A 24,240-nucleotide genomic window follows, 5' to 3' on the forward strand; every position below is an offset into this window, starting at 1 on the left:
ATCAGATCCACTCCCACGGACATAAAGAGTGGGTTCTGTGGGGCTATTCTGAAAACCAAGGGATAGTAAGTGTGCATGAATTTTGGCATACCATGCCCTGGGTGCCTGCTTCAAACCATAAAGGGCTTTTCTAAGCTGGCATACCTTATTTTCAGAATTAACAACCTCAAAGCCAGGAGGTTGGGTGACATATACTTCTTCCTGCAGATCCCCATGAAGAAAAGCAGTCTTGATGTCAAGTTGGTGCACTTGCCAATGATGATGGGCTGCAATGGCAATGACACATCGAATGGTGGTAATCCGGGATGTGGGAGCAAAGGTCTCCTCAAAGTCAATGCCTTGTTGTTGGGCATACCCTTTTGCAACAAGACGGGCTTTCTATCGATCTATGCTGCCATCAGATTTCCTTTTTAATTTGTAGACCCACCGGGTACCAATGGCATGCTTGCCGGGAGGAAGATCTACTAATTCCCATGTGTCATTTTTGGCAATGGATTGTAACTCAGCTCTCATTACATCCATCCACTCTGTGCTGTCAAAAGCATCTTTATGGCACAAGGGCTCTTCATTGCAAGCTGTAGCAAGGAGTGCAAATTCAAGAAAGTGACCATGCATCTGTCTATTCCCTGATCTTGTCCGGGCAGCAAAAGGCTGATCTTGTTTGCTGTCCCTCAATGTATCAAGAAGCCATCTGGGAACTTTCCTTTGCTGTCTATTGATAGCTCTTTCTTCAATGACTACGTCATGAATAGTGGGATCATTTTGGGCTGGAAGAGAAACCTGCAAATCAGCATGGGGTAGTGGCTGATTATTGCTTGGTGGAGGGCCTGCAGGAGGCTCATGTTGCTTGTCAAAGTCCTCTTCTAAGGATGACAGAGGTAACCAAGATTCAAAGGCATCAAACATGTCAACATCTGGCTTAGCTTTGCAGTCCACAAGAGGAGAAGCTGAATGTTCAGCAAAGATTACATCGCTACTGACAATAATCTTCCCAGTATTTGGTTGATATAACTGATACCCTCCGCTCTCCTGGCTGTAACCAATAGATATGCATTTGATTGCCTTATCATCAAGCTTATGTCTCAGCTGAGATGATACATAAACATATGCAAGAGACCCAAAAACTCTCATGTGTGAAAGTGAAGACTTCCTGCCTTTCCATGCTTCATAAGGTATAACAGTCTTCAATGCCCATGTAGGTGATCTATTCAGCACATAGTTGCCACACATCACTGCATCAAGCCAAAATTTATTGCGCAAAGACTTGGCCTTAAGCATGCATTTGGCCATCTCCATTGTGGACCTATTTTTCCTTTCAGAAATAGGATTCTGTTGAGGAGTGTAAGGAGTAGTACATGAGTGAATAATGCCCCGTGAAGAGAGAAATGCATCAAACTCCTTTGACATATACTCTCCCCCCCTATCCGTGTTGAGGGTGACAAGCTTGCATCCTGATTCATTCTCAACCATATTCAGCCACCTCTGAAAGCATAAGAAAACTTCAGATTTGGTTTTTAAAGGATATATCCAACAATATCTTGTGAAATCATCAATGAGAGTCATGAAATACTTATACCCCAAAATGGAATTTGTCCTCATTGGGCCACAGACATCACTATGTACTAGCTGCAATTTCCTTTGTGAGAGTTTTGGACAATTCTTTTGAAAAGGAAACCGATGCATCTTACCCAAAAGACAACCCTCACACACATGTTTGGAAACTGTGTGAGTTTGAGATACATCATTCGCCATCTGCTGTGAATGTAGCTTTGCAAGAGCTCTATAATTGAGATGACCCATTCTCTCATGCCAAAGATGAGTTTCAACAAGCTGTGAATCTGAAATTGCAAATGCTTCAATAGAAAGTGCAGCTGAGTGATGATCAAGGTGATAAAGCCTCTTTTGCAAAGTGCCAGTGAGAACTATGGCATTGTCATCACGAAGATCATAAACTAGGCATCTGTAGCCATCAAAATATACTCTAAAACCTGAAGTGGCAATTGCTGAAATTGAAATCAAGTTAACTTCAATTACAGGCACAAAAAGAACATTTGTCAGAGTGACAGGATGGCTTGAAATGGATGTGAGCAGCACATCTCCAATTCCTTTTACAGCATATGAAACATTATTAGCACATGTGACATGCTTGGAAGCACAACTATCAAAGTACCAGGACTGAGCATCATTAGCTGTAAAGAATGCATCAGCTTTGGAGGGATCAAATGAGCAATGGACAGCCCATGCCGAATCATCTTGAAGAGCATGTGCATGTGAAGCATCTTCTGGCTCATGGGATTCAATAGCATGAGAGGCATTAACTGTCAATCCTGCTTTCTTTTTCTCCGAAGCAATGCGCTTCCTGCATTCTGAAATGTCATGTCTAGGCTTGCGACAATAGTTGCATCTTTTCTTCTTTGACTTATCTGCTGTATTTTTAGATGCATTGGAGGAATTGCAGCTGCTATGCGCAGATTTTGGCTTGCCCATAGGCTTGGAAGCCTTGCCTCTTCCTGTGTGCTGTGAAGCAAATGCATGATCAGGAATAATGGCTTGTCTATTAGCTCTACTTTGCTCTTCCTGCAAAAGCAAAGTAACTAGCTGATCAAAAGAATAGTGGTCTGGATTACCCATGGCCACTAATTGAAGGGTTGTAGCAAACCCTTGATATGTATCTAGCAGTCCATTCAATGTGGTACTGACAAGCTGTGAATTTGGCACCACCTCATCAATGTTGGCAAGTTGTTCCATGAGGTCCTTGACCTTTGTCAGGTATGCATCCATGGAGTCACCTTCATTCATGCTGACATTGCGAATCTGATAGAGAGAAGCCAATTTATCCCAAGCATCCTTTGCTGTCCTGCAAGACCGCATGTGTGGAATAATGATTCTCTTGCATGATAAAGCAATACATGAATGTGCATTTGCATCTCTTGCATCCCATCTTGTCTGTTCCTGAGTTGGAAGAGTAGTAGCAGGAGTGCTAGAAGATGAGGCATCAGGAGTAGTACCCCCTGCGGAGGGACCAACAGTAGAGGCAACCACTGTAGCATTAGCTGGCCTCAGATCAACCCCGGAAACAATATTCCGCAAATGCTTTGCAACAAGAATATGTTTCATGAGATAAGACCACATCGGATAGTTGGGGCCATCCAACTTATCATCTTCACGAAGAATGCCAAATAGATCTTGATTGTTCCCAGCCATAGCAAATGTGATACCCTGAAAAAGACCTGAAAACCCAAAAAGCCTCAAGGCTATCACTGCAAAAAGCTGGCTGTCCAAAAATGACAGCAAATATCTGCAAATTTTCGATCCAAATCAAAGGGCAAATGCAGATGTGACCCAAATGTGACTGTGCCAGGTAATGTTCACTGCAAAAACAGAAAATCTGGCAAAAGCCCCAAATTTATTGAGGGCAAAGAGGCCAAAAAGAGGGCAAATGCAGAAAAGCCCCAAATTTTGCTGAAATTTTTGCAAATGTGACCCAATGTATGCGAATCTGACTCGATGTCCTGCAGAAAAGACTCAATGTCTGAAAATCTGACTCAATGTCCTGCAAATGTGACTCAATGTTCTCGAATCTGTCCCAATGTATTGCAATCAAAAGCGAAATTGCAGACCAAATCCCAAAAATAGCCTCAAGGCTTGCAACTGCAAAATTAGGACTTGCTGTCTACAAAATAACTGCAAAAGTGCACCTGTCCCAAAGTATGGACCTCAAAATGTAGGCTTTCCAATCTATTGAAATGTCTTGAAATGATTTCAAACAGTAGAAGGAAGATAAGGATAACAAAAATCCTCAAAAGCCCCAGATTTTGATAATGTACTGTAAAGTACACGCTGTACGGATTGCAGGTATAACGTGCTGAGCAAGTGTACGGAACAAGTGCGCGCAGTGTACGGATGCAAGTACATGACTGTACGTATACATATACACTGTACGGATGCAAGTACTATGATGTACGGATGTACGGTGATGTAGATTCGAAGCTGTACGGTAGCGCAAGTTCTACGTAAGTACGACGGCACAAGTACAACGCAAGTACGATTGTACATTGATTGTACGAAACGCACGACGAAGGTACGGAGACATACGTAGTGCAGTATGAAAACAGGTACGGAGCTGTACGACGTAAGTACAACGCAAGCATGGCTGTACGGAGAGCTGAGTACGGTTGTCCGTACCGTACAACTGTACGGATGAAGGAGACGAATCTCTAATACCACTGTAGGATCGTTGAATGAAAAGAGAGTGCAAGGTACAAAGAGTCGAAGAGTCACAGCCGTCACGTCAATCTTGAGAGTACATAGTACTTGTACCTAGACCTAGGACTAAGTGTCCTAGGTGTCACATAGGACTAAGTGTCCTATGTGGCATAAAAGGCACACAATAAACTAAGTGCCTATACCAATGCCTACAAGGCACATACCAGGGCCTATAGGGCATCACTAGAACTAGGAGAAGATGGCCTACATTCTCGTGCAATCATTCTATTCCAACTGGCTCCTTCAAGCTCAGCTAGATCTTTTGCAAAGCTGCCTCTGCTCTACCTCTCCAGACAAGGGACAATCCCAAGATTGATATCATTATAGGGTTTCCAATCAGCTGATAAATGAGGTTCCATATATTCTCCTTGTGAATGGACTGAAATAGTGGCATGCACATAAGGCTGTGTACGCATTACCCCTTGAAAAGAATTGTATTAAAAATTTCAGATCCATAGCCACAATGCTCAAATCTGGAAGTACAATGGCTTCATTTCCGTCCAGGCGTGAAAGCATGTCTATTGAGCAGCCATTCATTTCAACATCATGATTCCCTTCTATCATTACATTTTGCATCTGGCAATGAAGGAACTGGCAAACATATGGGTGAGCTCCCTGTGATATCAACACCCATGGACCTTCGTTGTTGGTAAGCTGTAATAACTGCATGCAGCATAAAGAAGCATAATGCCCTGATGACAAATACGCCAAAATTTGTGGCCCAAAAACATCAACATCACACTGCATTAGGACAGCAATCATAACAGCTGTATCTCGGGGCTTGTCTTGCTGGCTTATGTCTGCAACTTGCTGGACAAAGAACCATTTTACATAATTCTGAATTTCTAGCTCATAGACGTGGTATGTGCAAGTTACTCGTAGGCAACTACGATGAACTATAAGTAATAGTCCTGACATCACCCTCATGGGTCTGTTCAGCCTCATCATGTGCACACGGATTTTCTTTGCGAGTGCCAATACATGGATTGTTCTCCTAACGGCTGCTAAGTGTAGCAAGCAAAACTCCCAACTATACTCAACCTAGTAAGCAGCAGTGAAAGGCATCAGTTATGTTGAAGTTGTGGCCATATTCCCCACTATCATGCTCCTGAATGTGTTGTGACACAGCTTTCAGTAGTAAAACTGTCTTTGCATATCTTTTTCATGCTGCACAAGCTGCTCCTTGTCACTGTGGGTAAGTTTACTTTGGCATCCCTTGCTATCATCTGTGTGGTTTTCTATATTTTCGTTCTTTATAGAGACCATACAATGCTGGATGCTCACCTCCTCCAAGTTTGCATACCTAGAAGGATCGAGTGTAAGTGCATCCACATCCTTATCTTGCTGGTCAACATCTGCATCGTGATCAATATCACAGATTTGCTCATCATTGCTTGGCACCTCATCTATCTTTTCACCCATCAGGCCTGCTTCATTGTCACGATTATGTATGCTGCTCTGAATATAGGCTTCCATTAGTGTGCTGAACTGCTAGGGCATCTTCTGGAGCAATGTATCGATCGTGCAAACTGATATAACAGCCCCCTTGCTGTCCATATTTGTTTCCATCATGTGGGCTGCTACTTTTATTTGAGCAGCTATCCCAACATAACCCTTTTGTAATTGCAACTGTAGTAGCCTGGAAACAACCAGATTTTTGTCCTGCATATTGACGCATCTTCCACGGCTTTGAAGCATGATTTAGCTGCGTACTAGGGAGAGGCATAGCATGGCTCGGCTGCATAGCTCCTCTAGGCATCATAGCTCCAAAAGAATCTTTGGGTGGATCAATATCCTTCCCATCCCCATCGTTTTGGTGCATAGGAGGAAGCATGGGCTGCTTTCCCCTCGATTGCATTGCAATGTGCTCACAAATTTGTTTGCCGATTTGCTGGCCCATTTGCTTCTCTGCCTCGGCTTGGGTCGTGCCTTGAAGCATCACCGATGAAGCATCCATAAATTTAGCCCTTGTGCCATCAAGCATGTGCATTGCAAAGCTAGGAGATATACCCTTGGGTGCTCCCGAAATGACAGCTTTTGGTTCTTGCTGTTCATAGCCATTTAAGATGCTATTTTCATGACAACACTTCTCCCCACAACATCCTTTAGTATTTGCAGTTGGAGTCACTTGACAATGACCATAGTTTTGTCCTGCATCCAAAGGCATCATCCATGGCTCCAAAGCATCGTTTGGCTGCATGTCAGGGAGTGGCATAACATGGCTGGACTGCATTATAAGCATTGGCCTGACTACATTCTCCCCAGATGTTGGGTGTCTATTGTTATAAGCTTGCATAGTCGTTGGCATCACTCCTCTCAGCATCATAGCTCCAACAACTGGTTGCCCTATGGCATTTGTATCTCGACATTTAGCATAGGACATCGCTGTCAAATCTAACAGCTGAATATGTAAGGTACAACCACCATCATATATATCCCGACCATGCAAGGTGTTTCGTGCTTGCAGTGCACTAGCTTGTGAGGCAAAATGCATTGCATAGCAATCTTCTCAAAAAGCCCAAAAGGCGAAAATACCTGATGCAACACATCCAATGTAATGGGGTACAACATATTGTGGATGGTAATCAAAAGGATTCCATTCAACTGTGAAACATCCTCACGTTGAAGGTGCCCTAAGCCTTTTGCAAGTTGCTCAAAGCCCTGCATAAGCTGCATAGAGCTAGAGGCATGTTGCCCTATGCTCCCTCTATAGGCACTTGACTGTCCCATGGTGTGTAATAAACCTTTGCTATTGTCGCACTTCGTCAAATGCATGCAGGTGTGCTAGATTGTTGTCAATAAATACCTATCTCACAACTTGAAATGTGATGGAGAGGGTCGGAAGAAAGGGCGATGAAGAGGCTTCGAAATGGCGCTCAAATGAGCCTAAACAAGGATGTGGAAGGCTCTCAAAAGAGCTGAGAAAATTTCAATCTTTTTTTTTTTTGGAGGGATCCCTATGTCACCTAGGACCGTTAGGACAGCAATAACCTAAGACCCTTATGACAATTACGACACTGACTTAATATAACCCAACCTAACCTACTAATTGAACCCTAGTTAGGTTAACCTAAACTCAACCTACCCTAGGTTCTAATTTAACTAGACCCCAGTTCAATTAACCAACTAACCTAACTAAGCCTATCTAACCAAACCTAATCCCAACTAACCTGCAGTCAGCTTAACCCGGTAAGTAATTAGTAAGGTTTTGCAGGAGGCGACGGGCAAGGCGACAGAAATGCATGGGGAGGCGGCACGCAAGCGTGTGTGGTGGCTCAGGGCATCGCGGGCAACAAAGGGTCAACAAGCAGCCATCATGAGCGTCGCGGGTGCAAAACTTGCCACCTCACGCTGGGGAGGGGCAGAGATTTGGCGACACAGGCGCATCTGCGCACGGTGGAGCAGCGCTAAGCAACAAGAGGCGTGGCTGTGGCTATGGCCTCGGTCCTTGGAGAGGCTCGGTTCCGTTGGCAAGCGTGTGCCTAGCAGCTCATTCGCAATCAAGAGGCACAAGGTCTTCACAAGCATTAGCGACTCTGCCCGAATTAGCAAATGGCTCTCAAGAATACTCCCCCTGGCTTCCAACGTGACTGATGCTAACGCAATGGACGAGCGTGACGAGCAGAAATCTACAAGCTGGATGATGTCTGTGAAGGGTGCATATTGCGAAAAAATGCACAAAATGCCTTTCCTAGAGTTTGGTCTGTTAGTCTATGACTGAATTTGATAGACAGCTGCATACACAACTCAGGATGTGTTTAAAGAGTTCCTTTCATTGGCAGTCAAAGCATTTCAAAGTAGCCAATAGAAGATCAGAACATTCTTCCTGCACATGCTGATGCACAGCAACCTTTGGATGCTCCAGATCAGGTCCAAGATCAGCCTATCACACAAGGATAAGCAGGAGGTTGGCATAGACGAGAGGGCTGCTTCACAAAAAGATAAAACAGTCCCCTAAGATGGCTGTTACAGACTCTACAGGACTGCAAACTTTCAGCCCCTCTCTCCATTAGAACAAGAGTTGTAACATGCAGAAGATTCTAACTGTAGTTAAACAACCCTAGACTAACTACAATTAAAGATTAGATAGCACTAAGAGAGAGAGAGAGAGAGAGAGAGAGAGAGTCTAGAGATCTGGCACAAGACATGCAAATTGGGTGCAATTACTAATATGTATGCAAATGTCTGTATACAATAATGAGCACCTTTAGATGATGGGCTATGACTCCTTCCACAAGGCTACTGTGGACGAAATGCTGATGTAGAGGCTATAAGAAATTCTAACAGAGATGCTGAGGATTCTACTGCCAACAACGAGCCTAATGCAGAGCAAATGATGAGGCTTATAAGGGCTTACCTAAAGACCTCGAATGCTACTCCTATCTGCTGCTCCTGATGTAGGCGAAGCTGATATGTTGTAGACTGTGGGTGTATGCACAATGATCCGCAAGGACTGAATGCTAACCTGGATGCTTGGCTGGAAACTGAAGCTGAAAGGCAGAACTGCAGGTAAGAACACCTGAACTTAATGCTAAAATCAATGGCTGTTACCTCCTTTCATAGACTTTTAGGACAGACTGGCCGACCCTGGTCGGATGGTCAACGCCAACCTTGACCCTAGCCAGCGACAGTTGACCACATTGATCAAAGTCGCGTTGACCAAAAAGTCAAGGCGTTGCTGTTTTACTTGAAAAGTCAACTCTGCGTGCTTTCGAGCTGTGTTGTCTTCCGCTGGCGGTGTGTCCTTTGGCACCTTTTGCAGCCATAAATCCTTGCCAAAAAGGTCCTAGAATATGCTATGAATTGGTGATTGTGCAGCCACGTGTCACTACCGCGTATGCCCTGCAGTGGTGCTTGTGACAAGGGCTAGTTTAAGAGCGACAGAGCATTTAATACCAAGAGGCAAATTGCCCTTGCCCCCTTTTTGGACCAATGAGGACCAAGGGGCATTTAGCCCAACTTCATTCTCCAAGGTATTGACCACTTAGGCAGGGTTAAAAATTCACACCCTCATGACACAAACAAATGAATGCATTGTGTTCAAACAATCAAAATACATTCAAGAATGTAAAAAAGGGTCTACAAGCCTATTTCAACTCCCATGGAGCCAAGGTTGAGGCTGTCCATGCATGATGAAGGTGAAACTTTTGATGCTTGTATATAGCCAAGCTGTTGGATGCTTTATTATCTCTACAATACCTGTTCAAATATTCAGTTCAGTGAATCCCAAGTTAGCAAGTATATGCACAGCCCGAAGCACAGCATTGGTGTGTTTGTAAAGCGTGTTTTCAGATATTTGCAAGGCACTCAATCTCTTGGTCTGTTCTATGCGAGGGGGGGTGTGACTCTGACTTGCATGCTTGCATTGAAATTTGATTCGAATTGGGCTAGGGGTTATGATGTGAGACATTCCACCAGTGGAAATTGTTTCTTTATTGGCAGTTCATGCATTTCTTGGTTGAGCAAGAAACATAGGTGCCATTCATTCCTTGGTATGTGCCTTGTAGGCCTAGTTATAGGCAGTTAGGACACTTGGTACAGTTAGTACATGTACCAATTAGGACACTTAGTCCAACTAGGACACCTTGTCCTAGGTTTCATCATATAGGGTGTACTTTGTGCTCTTTTGGCTATTGCAACAATTCATTACAGCAGCTCGTTTTTGCCTCCATTGCTTGCCCTGGCCTACAGTGGTATAAGAGTAGGTCAGGGATTCTCCCCTCAGCCATTTTCAGCCACCCCGTGCTGTTGGCGGCATGTTCCCTTTGCTGGTCGGCACACTCCTTTGCTGGTCAGGACATTTCCCAAGGCATTGCCTGCCAGCTGTGGCCACTCGAGGCTGTTCCAAGCATTTTCATCACCGGAAATCACCTTTTTGGGGTTCCTCCAGTATAAGCAACTCTTGTGTGTGCATCCGTTGCTGGTTTTTGCCCTCCTATAGCATTTCGGAGCTGTTTCAAGGTCTGCTGCAGCCGCCATTCCACACAGGTGAAATTCGCCATCATTTGGAGCACCTGTAGGGGCCGACATAGAGCTTGGAGGCCTTCTGCTGCATTTCTGAGTGCCTACAGCCACCGACTTTAGGGTTTGGAGCCTGCTTGCTGCTGTCTGGAGACCTTTCTTGAAGCCCTATTGCCCTCATTTTCTGTTCCTACACCTAGGGCTGCGGGCTTATCACCTCTGGCTGCTGCTGCACTCATTTCCAGGTTTTCTCCTGCTCATGGGAGCACATACTCTTGCTGTAATGTCATATTCCAGCCTCTCTTAGCTCCCTCATTGCCATTTGCTGTCCTTTTCACCTCTCCTACAAGGCTAATCATCTGTGCTCGCTTAGCCTTTGCTTGCTGCATTTTTTATCAACATCACTTGGTAAGCTTCTATTGCATTGATTCCTTTCATTCCAGCAAAACGCTTCACTAGTAAGCTTCTAGTGGAAGGCCTCGTGTTGCCTTTTGGGAATCTTTTTGCAGCAGGTACACCTTATGACAGCCACACATTTGCGTGAGAAGCTTTGAAATTTGAGCAGTAATTTGCCTTTCGGATTTGGGAGATTGCCCTCCTCTCCTTTGCATTGTTAGTTGGTGCCTTTGCCTTGCATTTTTGCACTATGGCTGGCAATAAGGATGATTTGTTTGGGATGCTTGGAGCTGAGGACAAGCTTGATGGCACAAATTACCCCATGTAGGCTTATACGATGGGGCATGTTTTGGTTGCCAAGAATCTTTGGAATATTGCCATTATGCCATAAGGATGCCTTTGAAAATGAATGTTGGTTGCAGGCTATGCAAGTGAATTGGACTCCATTCATCAGAATAACACTTGGGAGTTGTGTGACTTGTCTCCTAGCAAGAATGCCATTGGGACTAAGTGGGTATACAAGATTAAACGAAAAGTTGATGGTTCAATGGACCGTTACAAAGCCCGTCTTGTCGCTAAGTGCTATGCATAGCAGCAAGGCATTGACTTTGAGGAAAATTTTTCCCCCACTTCCAGGAGCACTACTATCATGATTGTTATTGCCTTTGCTGCCCATTTTCATTGGGAGGTACATCACCTTGATATTAAGATAGCTTTTCTTCATGGGCACTTGCAAGAGAAAGTATATGTTACCCAACCTCCAAGCTTTGAGGTTGAAGGTTCTGAAGGAAAGTATGCCGGTTAAAGAAAGCCCTCTATGGATTGAAACAGGCACCCCAGGCTTGGTAGTCCAAGATCCATCGTTTGCTTAGTCTTGGATTTCAGAACAGCCCTACTAAGGCTACCCTTTACATCCGTAAGAGTGGGACAGATTTGCTGACTTTAGTACTCTATGTGGATGACATGCTTGTGACTGGGACACATATGCTGAGCAAATTGCAGCTTTTAAGCTTGACTTGCAAAAGTCATTTGCTATGTCTGATCTTGGTCTTTTGCATTATTATATGGGCATTCAATTTGCTAGCAGCGAGGGGGGTATTTTGATGTCACAATCCAAGTATGTTGGACAGCTTTTGCAGCGTTTTCAGTTTGAGGATTGCAAGCCAGTATCCACACCATTAGAGCCTAGTTTTCACTTCTCATCTGAGGATGGCAATCTATTAGGAGGCAGTTGGTTGTTTGATTTATTTATGCCATACCAGACCTGATCTTCAATATGTTGTCTCACAATTGAGCAGATATATGCATAGCCCCTCTACACACCATTGGCCGACCGTGAAGCGTGTCTTCACGTACCTCAAAGGCACTCAGCATTTGGGCCTTCTCTCTTCACTTGTCATGCATGGGTTTCACTGATAGTGATTGGGCTGGCTATTCTGACACCCATGTGTCACATAGTCGCAATTGTTTCATACTTGGTACTTCATGTATCTCTTGGTTCAGCAAGAAGTAGACTACAGTTGCTACTTCTAGCTATGAGGGCTGAGTACAAAGCAGCTTTTACAGCTACAGTGGAGTATGTTTGGCTCCGGAAGTTACTTGCAGATCTTCATGCATGTCAGACTGCTCCTACCGTCATCTTTACTGATAGTCAAAGTGCTTTGGCTGTTGCATGAAATCCAGTGTTCCATGCCTGCGCAAAGCATATTGAGGTTTACTATCACTATGTCAGAGAGAGATTATTAGCAGGTGATATTCAGTTGTCTTATGTTCCCACTGAGGACAACTTGGCAGATCTTTTGACGAAGACTCCTCCTCAACCTCACCGGTAAGCTTTGAGCTTAGTACCTTTGCGACTTGATTGCACTGTACAATCATAGGTTTTAAACTCACCCTAGACTAGCCTTAGGATTTTAGGTTTTTATCATGTTAATAGCCCTCTTGTATCTGGTTCTTGCATCTTCAATTCAGTTCAACTCCACGTTTTGTAGCATTCCACATCAACCAAACCTCTGAACAATGATGCACAAAAGGAGCTTTTATGAGATGCTACCCCAAGGTGAGTTGAATCACAAGAATCTACGAGTGTTACTCTTCTCCTCCAAGCTGAACTCTCTGGATCAAAGGTTAGTATCCTACACAACTCCTACAAGCAACGAGGAATTAGAGGAAGAGAGGTATGCAACCCCTTATAGTGGGGCTGAAACCCACCCTAGGGGGTGAATCCTCACTAGATCCCTTAAGAGGCTGAGGCTACCACGTTGGTATGCTGCGGGGAGGCCTTACTGCTATTCTGAGGGCTTAAGTGCCCAACTGTGGGATGAAGAATGAGGACCAAAGACTTCCCTTTTATAGACTCTTAGGTCAGCTTGGCCGACCTTGTCAACATCGACCATTGACCACGTGAATTTTGACCAAAAAGTCAACTTTGTGTTTTTTGACCTACAATGATGTGGCGTTGAGTGACTGTTGACTATGTGCTGAGCACTAATTGCACAAGGCTACCTGCATGGCAATTGATGACACGACCCCGTAGGATCTAACCCTATCACTGACCTAGAATCTCGTCCTCAATCCAACCAGAATCATAGCGCAGGTGCCTCGATCCTCCCGACCATCCCCCAAGCAGGATTCTGGTTGGATTGAGGACGAGATTCTAGGTCAGTGATAGGGTTAGATCCTGCGGGGACGTGTCAGTTGACCTGCCTGTGTTAGCATCAACTAGCATGGCCACGGGCTTGTGGATGCCTATGACATCCCCTTTTTGTGGGCAGAGATGGAAGTGTCTGCAGGGTTCTGTGGTGGGGGTGGTGGTGTTGGTTGAGGCACTGAACCCTACCCCCTGTGTTGGACTACTCATTGGTGCTTATTTTTTCCTTACCGGATCTTGTCTAGACCATTTAAAAATATAGCTGCCCCTAGACTGACTCTCCCTATCTCAGCAAAGAAAACTAAAGCTCTGATACCACTGTAACCGAAGATAGACCATCCTCACTCTCTCTCCTGCTCAATACTAACTGCAACTATAGGATGATGCACTCAATACACAAAGTGATGCTATGGATGTGAGTGAGAGAATCAGAGGGAGAGAATGTAGTGGACCTCCGAAGAGGAAATAGATACAAATGAATAATGAATGCCCAAAGGGCTAAATACAACTATATGAAGGGGCTGAAACCCTCACTGCAAAACTGGAAAGACTAGACTACCTAGAGGAGGTGAATCCTCACTAGATCCCTGAAGAGGCTGAGGCTACCCTGCTGGTCTACAGCTGGGAGGCCTTGCTGCTGCTATTCTGAGGACTGAATTGCCCAACTGTGGGATGAAGAATGAGGGCCAAAGGCTGCCCTTTTATAGGCTGTTAGGTCAGCCGGGCCAACTGGTCAAGGTCGGCCAAAAGTCAACATTGACCAAAAAGTCCACGCATTGACTTTTGACTAGAAAGTTACCTCTCTGTTTTTTTAACCTGTGATGACGTGTCGTTGACTGTCTGTTGACTGTGTGCTGATTGCTGACTGCGCAAGGCTGCCTGCATGGCTGTACGGATGCTTGCATGGCAGCTGACTTGCCTGCGTTGGCACCGGCTAGCATGGCCTTGGGCTTGTGGATGCCCGTGGCACTTGCATACAAAATTAAAAAAGTGAACATCAACATCAACTTCTAACAACTACCTGCTTGTCTCTCTGCATGATCTGCTGACCCATCATGATGCAATTTAAGAGCTGCTTGCATGTCATTAGTGGAAAGTGCCCGAAATCTCCTGCAAGCGGAACAGGACAGCATATGTCAGCTCAGCACCCTAGCATAAATCCCAAATTTACCAAAACACCAAACACTGCAGATAGGGGTTAACATGAAATACCCAAGCCTCTATAAGCAGGTGCAGAGTCTCATTTGATCCAAAGAAAAAGTATGTTTATCTTTTCACTGGCTAAGTTAAGCCAGAGATTGGTTAACAAGTGTGCATCAAACAATAAATACGCACTTGCGTTGGAGCAGGAAATGTACAAAAATGGCCTCCTCGCTTGCTGTAAAAATTGCCTCACATGTCGGCAGTGGCTTTCTGTATAAAACAGAGAAACAAAGCAATAAAATCTGCAGCTGCGGACATTACTCTCAAGCGTAATTTAGGAAATTCAGAGCAACAAAGCAACAAACAATAGTAATTACACCCGAAACACTTCTCAAACGTTTGTGCCAGCAAAAGTAGGACTTGTCAGAAGATGAAATGCTGTGAAGAGGCATCTTGTGATCTCTCAAAGCAGGCTCACTTTATTTCTCCTGGAAAGGGTAAAATGGTCATTGCCCAGTATTACTCCTCAAAATACTGTGCAAATGCCCTGGCATCTCAGAGGGGGAATGCGCATGCCCTGGAGGCTACTTTTGATTTCTATCACGCAAATCAGATCTGGATGACGAAGACAACTTGTCTACCATTGCTGTACCAGGTAGGTTAGAGTTCCAGATTAATCAGAAACTGCACAGACAAAAGAAAACGGACTCCCGAGGACATATTAAATGACAAAGGCACATCGAATCAACTGCACCCCTAACAATTTCATGCAACCACCACCATGATAGATAGACAGATTTTTCCACTTTGGCATGCTCATAACCAGTAATCAACAGGAAGCTACCAACAAGAAGCAGATTTACCACGGAGATTTTGCACAGCAATACTAATCCAGAGAGACATATAATTCCAACATTAGCACTAAACATAAAAGTAAAAACATATGCTGTTCTCAATTAACAGATCCTTTTAAATCATCAGCACTTCAAAGGTGAAGATCTAAGTTAGGAGAGATATCTTGTTGCGGATAGAAAGCAATCACATAAATCCTTGAGTGTAACTTGGACAAGAAGTCTGGTAGAGAGTTCAACTGTAGTTTTGATTGATCATTGTGTATAATGACTTATTGATACAGACAAATAGTAAGCTCATGTACTTGTCAAAAGCTGAATTTACATGCATTTGCATGCCATGTTTTATGAAGTAAGGATATCACACTTCTCCACTATATAAGAAAAAACTTTTTCACAAGATTTGAATCTAAAGCTTCAAATAGATTGGGAAAAAGATTTGAGATGAGATACCATGGTCTGTTCAAATGAGACTTGAGGAAATAGAAGCCAGAAAGGGTAGAAAACAGCCGTCTTTCATTGGTAATCTCGCACAATCGGATATGGACAATATGGACAAGACTGTGAGCAAAACACACAAGACAAGACAAGACTAAACCTATGTAGTCACAAATTTGGGTTTCCACAACTCTAAATGTTGTGGCAGTAAGACATGGCTGCCAAAAAAATTTATTGGCCCATTGTACCTTAAGCTGCCCTGGCTAAGCTTAGCTGATGGCAGAATTTAAAAACAACCACCGGTTGATCCAAAAATGGCATTAACAGTATGGAAAGGCAGGCGTTAGCTTCTAACACTCTCTCTTAACTCTCAATTATATGTCCTACTGCTCCAACATGTTTTTGCACAATTCAACTCTCCTAGCACCCAAATTCCAATGGCTTTGTAAAAATATCCATCACTTGAGATCCAAATTGCAAAAAATGAGATACACCTCCTGTGATACACCGTAACTGCATATCTATGTGCTTTGTTCTAGGATGAAACATATAATTTTTAGCCAATCATGTACAGCTTCTAATGTTTAAAAATACAGCTGTCTTTCCCTATCCCAGTTTCTCACAATAAAAGCCTTAACCAAACTTGGCTTCACAATTGCCATGCTTGCTACTTTTTACTCTTCTTCAACGGAGGATAATCCCAACTACCTCACTGTACCTAATCCACACATATACCTGGTAGTTTGTCTATTTTCATCCACTCCTATTTTGCATCATTAAAGCCATGAACATTTATGTCTTCACCTCTTGTATAAACCATATCCAAACTGCTCTCCATTTAAATGCCTCAATAATTTCTTCACTAATCTCCAATGTAACTTGTTTGGCTGCTGCCTTAATTGACTTACTTTATGCTATGTCACACCTAGTAGCTAAGTAGATAAGCTGCCTACATTATGTGGCATCCACTGAATTTGAGTTGCCATTAGCTGTCAGCTTATCACTGTCATGCATGAGACTCTTTATCACTGTCAATTCTCCATGTCAAACCTCTGTAAAATTATCTTTTGATGTCACATGCGAACATGTTCCTGTCATGAAGCTGCCATATTTCAATGCCCAAACAATAATGCATCGACCCAAGAGATGCTCAAACCTTTGAAGAAAATCTTGTCGAACCTGGCATAACATGCCCTTGGTACCCTGTTTCAAGCCATATAGATCAAGTTTCACCTCGCACATGAATTGGTCTTGCTATCCTTGAACATTTCTCTAGTCCACTCCCATATTGTCCTGTTTTTCCTTTCAGCCATTCAATTTTGCTGAGGGATGTTAGGCTGCTTTGTATCGCTTCTTGATCCCACACTTTATAAAGTCATTGGAAACTCGGACATAATACGCTACTGCAATTTCTGAACTGTTTCAGCATACAAGCCTCAAGGTTGGACCAACCTGTAATTTTCACACTTACAAAGATTATTGCATTTTCCTGCCATTTTTCAGCAAAACCTGCTCAATCTGCAGTCCATGTGCTGAATACACAATCTGAGACCGTATATGCAAACTCAACTTTTCCAGGTTGCACAATCAAGAGAGAGAAAATTGTTTGCCAAATGTGCCAAAAATTTTATAAAAACACTTCCAATCTGTCTTTCATGCATGAAAACCCCACGCATATTCTCGCTCTTGCTTACTTCCACATGTCTCCTAGAAGAAATGGCCCAAACATAGGTGAAATTTGATTTTGTTGCTTGTAGATTTCACATATCTAAAACCCACTTCCTGCATGCTGCCCCTTCTGCTTCATCAATCTGGAATTGAACTCAGCTCTATAACTATGCAAAAAAGTCCTAAGGAAATGAAGAACATAGACAGAAGTCTGCAAAAACCAGCTTGACTGTCGTAGACTGAAATTGCAAAACTTTGTTTGCAGATGTTGGAGTTGTACTCCCTCTACGGTTGCTCCATTGCAGATCAAAAACGAGATTGATTTACTACAAAACTCCTCAGCTCGAGCTTCGGCTTCCCTCTCGTGAGCTCTGATACCATATTTAGAAGAAAGTATAACAGGACGGAAGGATAAAAGGGTCGAAACAGCCAGCTTTCACTATTTAGTTCTCAGAATCAGAGAGGGACAGCATGTATATGGATGTGTCTTTATTCCACACACACACACACACACCTGGCCGCACAGGTTTATGTCACAGTTATAAGGATAGATTTTCTCAATGACAGGCTAGCATAGCAAACAACAAGAGAGATATTTTGACAATGTCAATGGTCATTTCTATAGACCATGCAGAGGTCTTTATTTTAGAGCATGTGAGGGCAGCTCGCTCCTAACTAATGTGCTCCCAAAGTTTAACACAAAACAAATTAAATAGATTTGCCAATATCACATCTAATCAGGTCCCTCACATTTTTTCTCTACTATAAGTCATGAGATTGTTTGTAAACAACTACAGAGACATCTTGAGCTGATTTGATACCTGAGCTGCAGTAGGTGCATAGCAAACAGGATGATAAATATTTAGACAATGTCAATGGTCATTAATATAGACTATGGAGAGGTCCTTTTTCTCGAGCCTGTGAGGATAGCTCACTTCTAGCTGACATGATCCCAAAGTTTTAACACAGAATGAATTAAGTAGGTTTACCAATACCAATACATTCACTCAAATCATATCAGCCATTTTTCTCTGTAGAAGTCATGAGGTTGTATTGTAAACAACTCAAGAGACATCTTGAGTTGATTTGATACCTGAGCTGTGGTTCATTGGATGCAAATGATTTGCACTTCACAAATACGTCTCCAAACCGCATGTACCCTACACTCCTTAAGCCTCTGCAATCACATGGTAAATAGTACAAAATGTACAAAATGTTAGAAGCAAGGAAATCCTAGTTGATCAAATTGAGAAACATTTTTATTTGACTATGACCACCTTTCCATTCGATTACGCAATGCTTGACACAACGCAGTTGAAATCTCGCCATAATCTTTAGAAAAGCACCAGAATCCACTTCCAACAACTGCCACCAAAAGAACCAACTTGAGTCAATCACTCTCTCTCTCTCTCTCTCTCTCTCCTTCCTCTGATCGAAACAGTCAGAGGTAGAGTGCGTGCCCCAGGCTCCCTCAACACCTAGGCAAGTGACCACAATGCAACCATCTACACTGTTTAAAATTTTCTATTGTACTAAGCCTGAACGTCCATCAAAGGCTATTTACTCAATGTGTCTTCTTGACCCTAGTTGTCAACATCTCTCCCCCCCCCCCCCCAAACAAAAAGCAGCATTTTGTTATCATTAAACAGCTAGCAAGGGCATATGATAAACCAATTAACTAATGTGCTATCAGATATATTTTATTAGAAGTTTGATTCTCAAACCCGGATGCTTACCTTTGAAACAAGAATAGCATACTGCCTTGTGATTGTTAAGTATAATGCTCACCTTTGAGACCAGAAATAGCTGGCTGCACTGTGGCGCTGATACTCTCATTGTGCCCAGGGATAAATACCCAAAGCTTGACTTTTACATCTGTTGAATGAGCAGATCATCATTGATCAGAAAAGGTACAATTTTCCAGCATGAACTACTAAAAAGAAACAGACTTAAACTATACTCAAAAATAATGCAAAAAAGTTTCCTAAGTTTCACATCAATTCCGTTTTTCCCTAAGTTATTCACAAGGGGGAAACACACCTTCAAGAGACCCTGAAGAGTCACACGTCCAAGAAGAAAGGTGACCTTCATTCTGGAGTTTTATGTGGGCATTAAGCACCTTATTTGCAAGGACATCAGCATGCTTATCTGCTTGCCTAATAAAACCCAACCAAAATAATAATAATTATGCAAACATTAAGCACTTGGAATCATTTTCGGTGAGCAAACAGTCTAGCACATGAACTTAGCTGTAATAAGCCCGGTATTAAAGAGGGTACATATCATACTAGAAGACTCTAACATTCTTGGTATTCAGATGCATTATATTTTTTCAAAGTGAAAAAAAGTTAAGCATACAAGCCCTTGAGAGCATACCAACAAAGTAAAGGAATCTCTCTCTCTCTCTCTCTCTCTCTCTCTCTCTCTCTCTCTCTGACGCCGAGCCTCTCTACGAGAGCATCCCACCTTGTCCATGGACGAGGACTTGACACCACTACAGATTGAGGAGCAACGAGTTCTTCTGCAGCAGCGGGATGTTACCCGCAAAATGGGTCCGAGATGGTAGGTTGTTAACCGGCACCTGTCGGGCTCCCACCCATACCCCCTAGGGGGACGGGGCCTATGAGACTCAGGTTTCCGAGACCCTAGACTGCACCATTTGGAACTGTAATGGCACCTTATGGTCAGACCCAGGGAACTTCTCGGAGTCATATACAGGACAAGACATAATCTTTTACACGGAGACACACCAGAGCCCAAAGCGTCCACTACCAATAGTCAGTGGCTACACATGGGAGTTAGCCTTCAGGGATGAGACGAGGGATACAGAAGGAGTCCGAGGATCAGGCGGGGTCGCAGTATTGTACAGGTCTTCCCTCGCTGGAGCTATCTCCATTGAAAGGAAGGACGCACACTCCCAATTCATTGATGGAAATGGGGAGAAGGTGAGAGACACATGACTGGAGACGAGCTGAGGCACGAACTGATGTGGATTGATTGATGATCACAGCAAGTACATAGCCTCTTTTATAGGCTGGGCAAGCTTTACAGACACCTCATAGATGAGGTCACACAAGAGAATCTAGATCCTATAATCTAGGTGAGGAATCACATCTACCACATGAGGTGGCACAAGTGGCCTCAAGACTCTTCACACACACACAACTGTAGGACACTCCTAAGACTCTAGGACCACACACACTAGGACTCCGATTCCAACAAACCCCCCCTCGGAGCTAGGGTGAGAGACTATGACATCATCCAGACTGTGCATCCCAGGCAATCTCAGAGGCTAACAGCTGAGCATAATTCAGAGGTTGAACCAAGCACTCTCATGGCTTAGGTGTCAACATGATCAGAGACTCAAATCTAAGCATGGATGCATGACCAACTCATAGGTCGAGGGAGTACACCAACATCCTGGAACTCGGCCAGGCCTGATAAAGGAAAGACATAACAAACCCCCCTTGTCTCCTAACTGGGTACATGGAAGTAAGTGGAGCCTTTTATAGGACACGGCACACAAAATGACAAATTATTACATCATTTTAGGGGGACTACCCAAGGCAGAGTACCTAACACACATGACTCTAGAAAGCCCACTCTTCATCTATCACCTCATGGAGGGATAGACCAGAAATAGCAGCAGTGCAGGCTTGTTCCTCAGGTCCAGAAGGTGTAGCTTCATCGTCTTCGTCCTCGCTCTGCTCCGCAACCAGATTGGCATGTTCTTTGGCTTGTACCTTTGCCATTTTCTTGAAGCAACGATCCTCTGGATGGCCAAGTTTCTGACAGTAATTACATTTAAGAGGTTTTCCGTTCTTCTTGGGCTTATTCTTGAGAAAGAATGCTTTGCCAAATTCGAAGGAAGATTCTGCTTTCTCCGTAAGCCTACGGTCCTCATCAATGAGATGAGCTACCATATCCTTAAAGCTCATATTGCGGCCGACTCTTAGGACAGCAAGGATCTCATTGTACTTGGAAATGTCTTCAATACTGGAGAGAAGTACAGCAACTTGATCATCATCTTCAACAATGGCTCGGATGGCAGATAATTGTTGGAGAATTGACCCAAGATTGCTCAAGTGTTCATTGAGGGTTTCAGTTTCCTTCATCTTGAGCTTGAAGAGTTTTTGTTTGAGAAATACTTTGGAATTATTGATCTTATTTCCAAACAAATTCTCTAACTTTTCCCAAACGTCGTTTGCTATCTTATCAAAATCCACATGGTGGATAAGGTTGTCAGCTAAAGCTAGGCCAATGATAGCCATTGCTTTATCATTTTGGTTCTACCACCAACTGATTCTAGCATCATCACTTTGGGGTTTTGGCTCCTTGCCATTGGTGATATTCCATATCCCTTCTCGCATAAGAAGAAGCCGGAGTTTTGTCTGCCAAGTTGGGAAATTGCTCCCTGAGAATTTATCGATGCGCAAAAAGTTTTTTATGCTATCCATTGGTGGGAAGGTCTTAGCTGTTATTACAGCCAATGTCTAAATCCCTTACAATGTTTACTCAAATTTCAAAAAAGGCCCAAATTTTACATGGTAGAAGCTTCAATTATGCCAAAGGAAGACACAGAACAGAAAAGCCCTAAATTTTAGGGTTAGGGTTGCTGCAAAAATTAGGGTTTGCAGAAAATTGGGGCTTTTCTAAATTTCTGACAGAAGAGTTCTCGTTCAACGGTTGGGAACCCTCACATCATGAAATCACCCAAGAATTCGAGAAATTGAGCATAAATTGTAAAGGGGCGAAAATTAGGGTTTCGGGCAGGAAATTGGTCACTGAATTGCTGCGAGCTTCGACACAGATAGAGCAGGGTTGCTACTGCATCAAGGCATCCTCAAGAGACAGGGAATCAATGAGCTGAATCATGGACGATCGTGAGGTGAGTCGATGGCCACAGCCCTCAAGTCGTCAGTCGCCGAGTCAAGTCATCGCCAAGTAATACCCTGCTGTCGACGCCAAGTCATCGCCTTGTTCATGGGAGAAGTTGCGTGGGCAACGGGCACTCAGCAGGCGGAAGCAGCAGGTTCGAATCCGGCAGATCGGACCAGCAGGTGTTCGGGCAGCAGCAGCAGAGGCTATATGGCGCGCAGGAGCAACAGCGTGGGCAGAGGTGTGCAGCAGATGAAGAGCAGAGAAGCGGGTAGAAGATCCGCAGGATGGTGCAGCAGAAGAGTGGCGCAGCAGAAGGAGCTCAGTTTGGCGCAGATTTCTGACAGCAGCTCCACGAGTATGATGAGCAGGTCTCCATAGGAGAGGTTCGGGAAGGAGTTAGCGGGCAGAATGGCGCAGCGTAGAGCAGAAGCGGGAGCAGCAGCGTGGAGATTTCGAGGCTGTTTGGTAGCCTGCTGTACGGCAAATCGTACATCGGTATGGCAGATCGTACAGCAGTACGACAGACCATACAGCAGCTGCAGAGATCACGTTGTACGGAAGATTGTATGCTGCAGGTGCGGTCGTATGGCAGGCAAGCCGTACAGGCTGTACGGCTGATTTGCAGTGGGCTGTGCGATCTTCTTGTAGGTCGATGAAGGGGCTTTTGGGTTGACTAAAGGATTGGCCATTGGTGAGGCGGGAAGGAGGTAAGGCTCAGTCAGGGAAGACCCGCTCTGATACCATTTGATGGAAATGGGGAGAAGGTGAGAGACACATGACTGGAGACGAGCTGAGGCACGAACTGATGTGGATTGATTGATGATCACAGCAAGTACATAGCCTCTTTTATAGGCTGGGCAAGCCTTACAGACACCTCATAGATGAGGTCACACACAAGAGAATCTAGATCCTATAATCTAGGTGAGGAATCACATCTACCACATGAGGTGGCACAAGTGGCCTCAAGACTCTTCACACTCACACGATTGTAGGACACTCCTAAGACTCTAGGACCACACACACTAGGACTCCGATTCCAACATTCATGTGGATCCGGATCCGACGCACAGACACCCGTGACCTTTTCATAGCAATATGCTACTTCCCGCCAAACACATCCCACTTCCCCGGAGTGGCACGAGAAGAGGGTGAGACATCGCCATATGCACCCTTACATCAGGATATCCCAGACCTTTCAGCCCGTGGGGAAGTTCTACTTGTTGGGGACTTCAACGCCAGGATGAGTACGGATCTATCATGCTGCCAGACTTGGACTTCCGAGACAGCTCTATCATGCTGCCAGACATGGACCTAGACGGAGCAGGTATGACCAGGACCTCATCAGACCGACACGGGCCTGTTACACCATATGGACACGCGCTCCTTGATTTGGGCAGGATGCATGATCTCATCATCTACAACGGGCTCGACCTATGACCCTCCTTAGGTGGTTTTACTTGCTTCCCACACGGGGGGGGGCACTAGTGTAGTAGATTACATCATGGGGTCCCCTACCTTCACTTCATGTATCACCGACTTCACCGTAGCACCACTCCCTCCAGGAGCACACATACCTATTCTTCACTATCGCCACCCCACGCTTAGCCACACCACACACACCACATAGGAAGCACGACACCTACCACAACATACACTTTGATCACAGCCTCTCACCGGCCTACTCTGGACACCTAAACAGACTCCTAACCCACATCGATCACATACCACTCATAGAGGACCGTGCTGCCTTGATTAGTCGCACACTCCACGAGGCTGCCCTCCAAATCTTTCCCCACACCACACCGTCCACTAGACCACCACATCTTGGTTCTGTACCCTGCAACAATTGGCACGATGCGGAGTGCAAGGCTTATCGCCGATAGCTCCGACTTGAAACCAGATGTCACCTCCCAAACACACCAGACACGGTACGCAAGTACCGACGTCTTGTACGTCGAAAGAAGCAGGCTTTTCTTCGTCAAAATG

General features: G+C 44.2%; 1 protein-coding gene across 2 annotated transcripts in view; it reads right to left on the minus strand.

Moving 5' to 3' along the window:
• GCT (RNA polymerase II transcription mediator) overlaps window positions 1-24,240 on the minus strand; it is a 79,515-nt gene that overhangs the window by 33,142 nt on the left and 22,133 nt on the right. Inside the window, exons 4-9 of one of the 2 annotated variants that reach the window (XM_087378771.1) lie at window positions 19,414-19,529; window positions 19,162-19,248; window positions 18,651-18,738; window positions 18,467-18,550; window positions 14,609-14,686; window positions 14,295-14,383 (exon numbers count right to left, since the gene is read on the minus strand). In XM_087378771.1, the coding sequence (XP_087234897.1) occupies window positions 14,295-14,383; window positions 14,609-14,686; window positions 18,467-18,550; window positions 18,651-18,738; window positions 19,162-19,248; window positions 19,414-19,529 (542 nt within the window). Of the gene's footprint in view, window positions 1-14,291; window positions 14,384-14,608; window positions 14,687-18,466; window positions 18,551-18,650; window positions 18,739-19,161; window positions 19,249-19,413; window positions 19,530-24,240 lie in introns of both variants that reach the window. The other variant, XM_087378770.1, reaches the window with a different exon arrangement.

The sequence above is a fragment of the Dipteris shenzhenensis genome, chromosome 9 (genome assembly GCF_047967505.1).
Source record: "Dipteris shenzhenensis isolate YYH24624 ecotype China chromosome 9, Dip_SZ_1.0, whole genome shotgun sequence".
In the NCBI taxonomy this organism is placed as follows: domain Eukaryota; kingdom Viridiplantae; phylum Streptophyta; class Polypodiopsida; order Gleicheniales; family Dipteridaceae; genus Dipteris; species Dipteris shenzhenensis.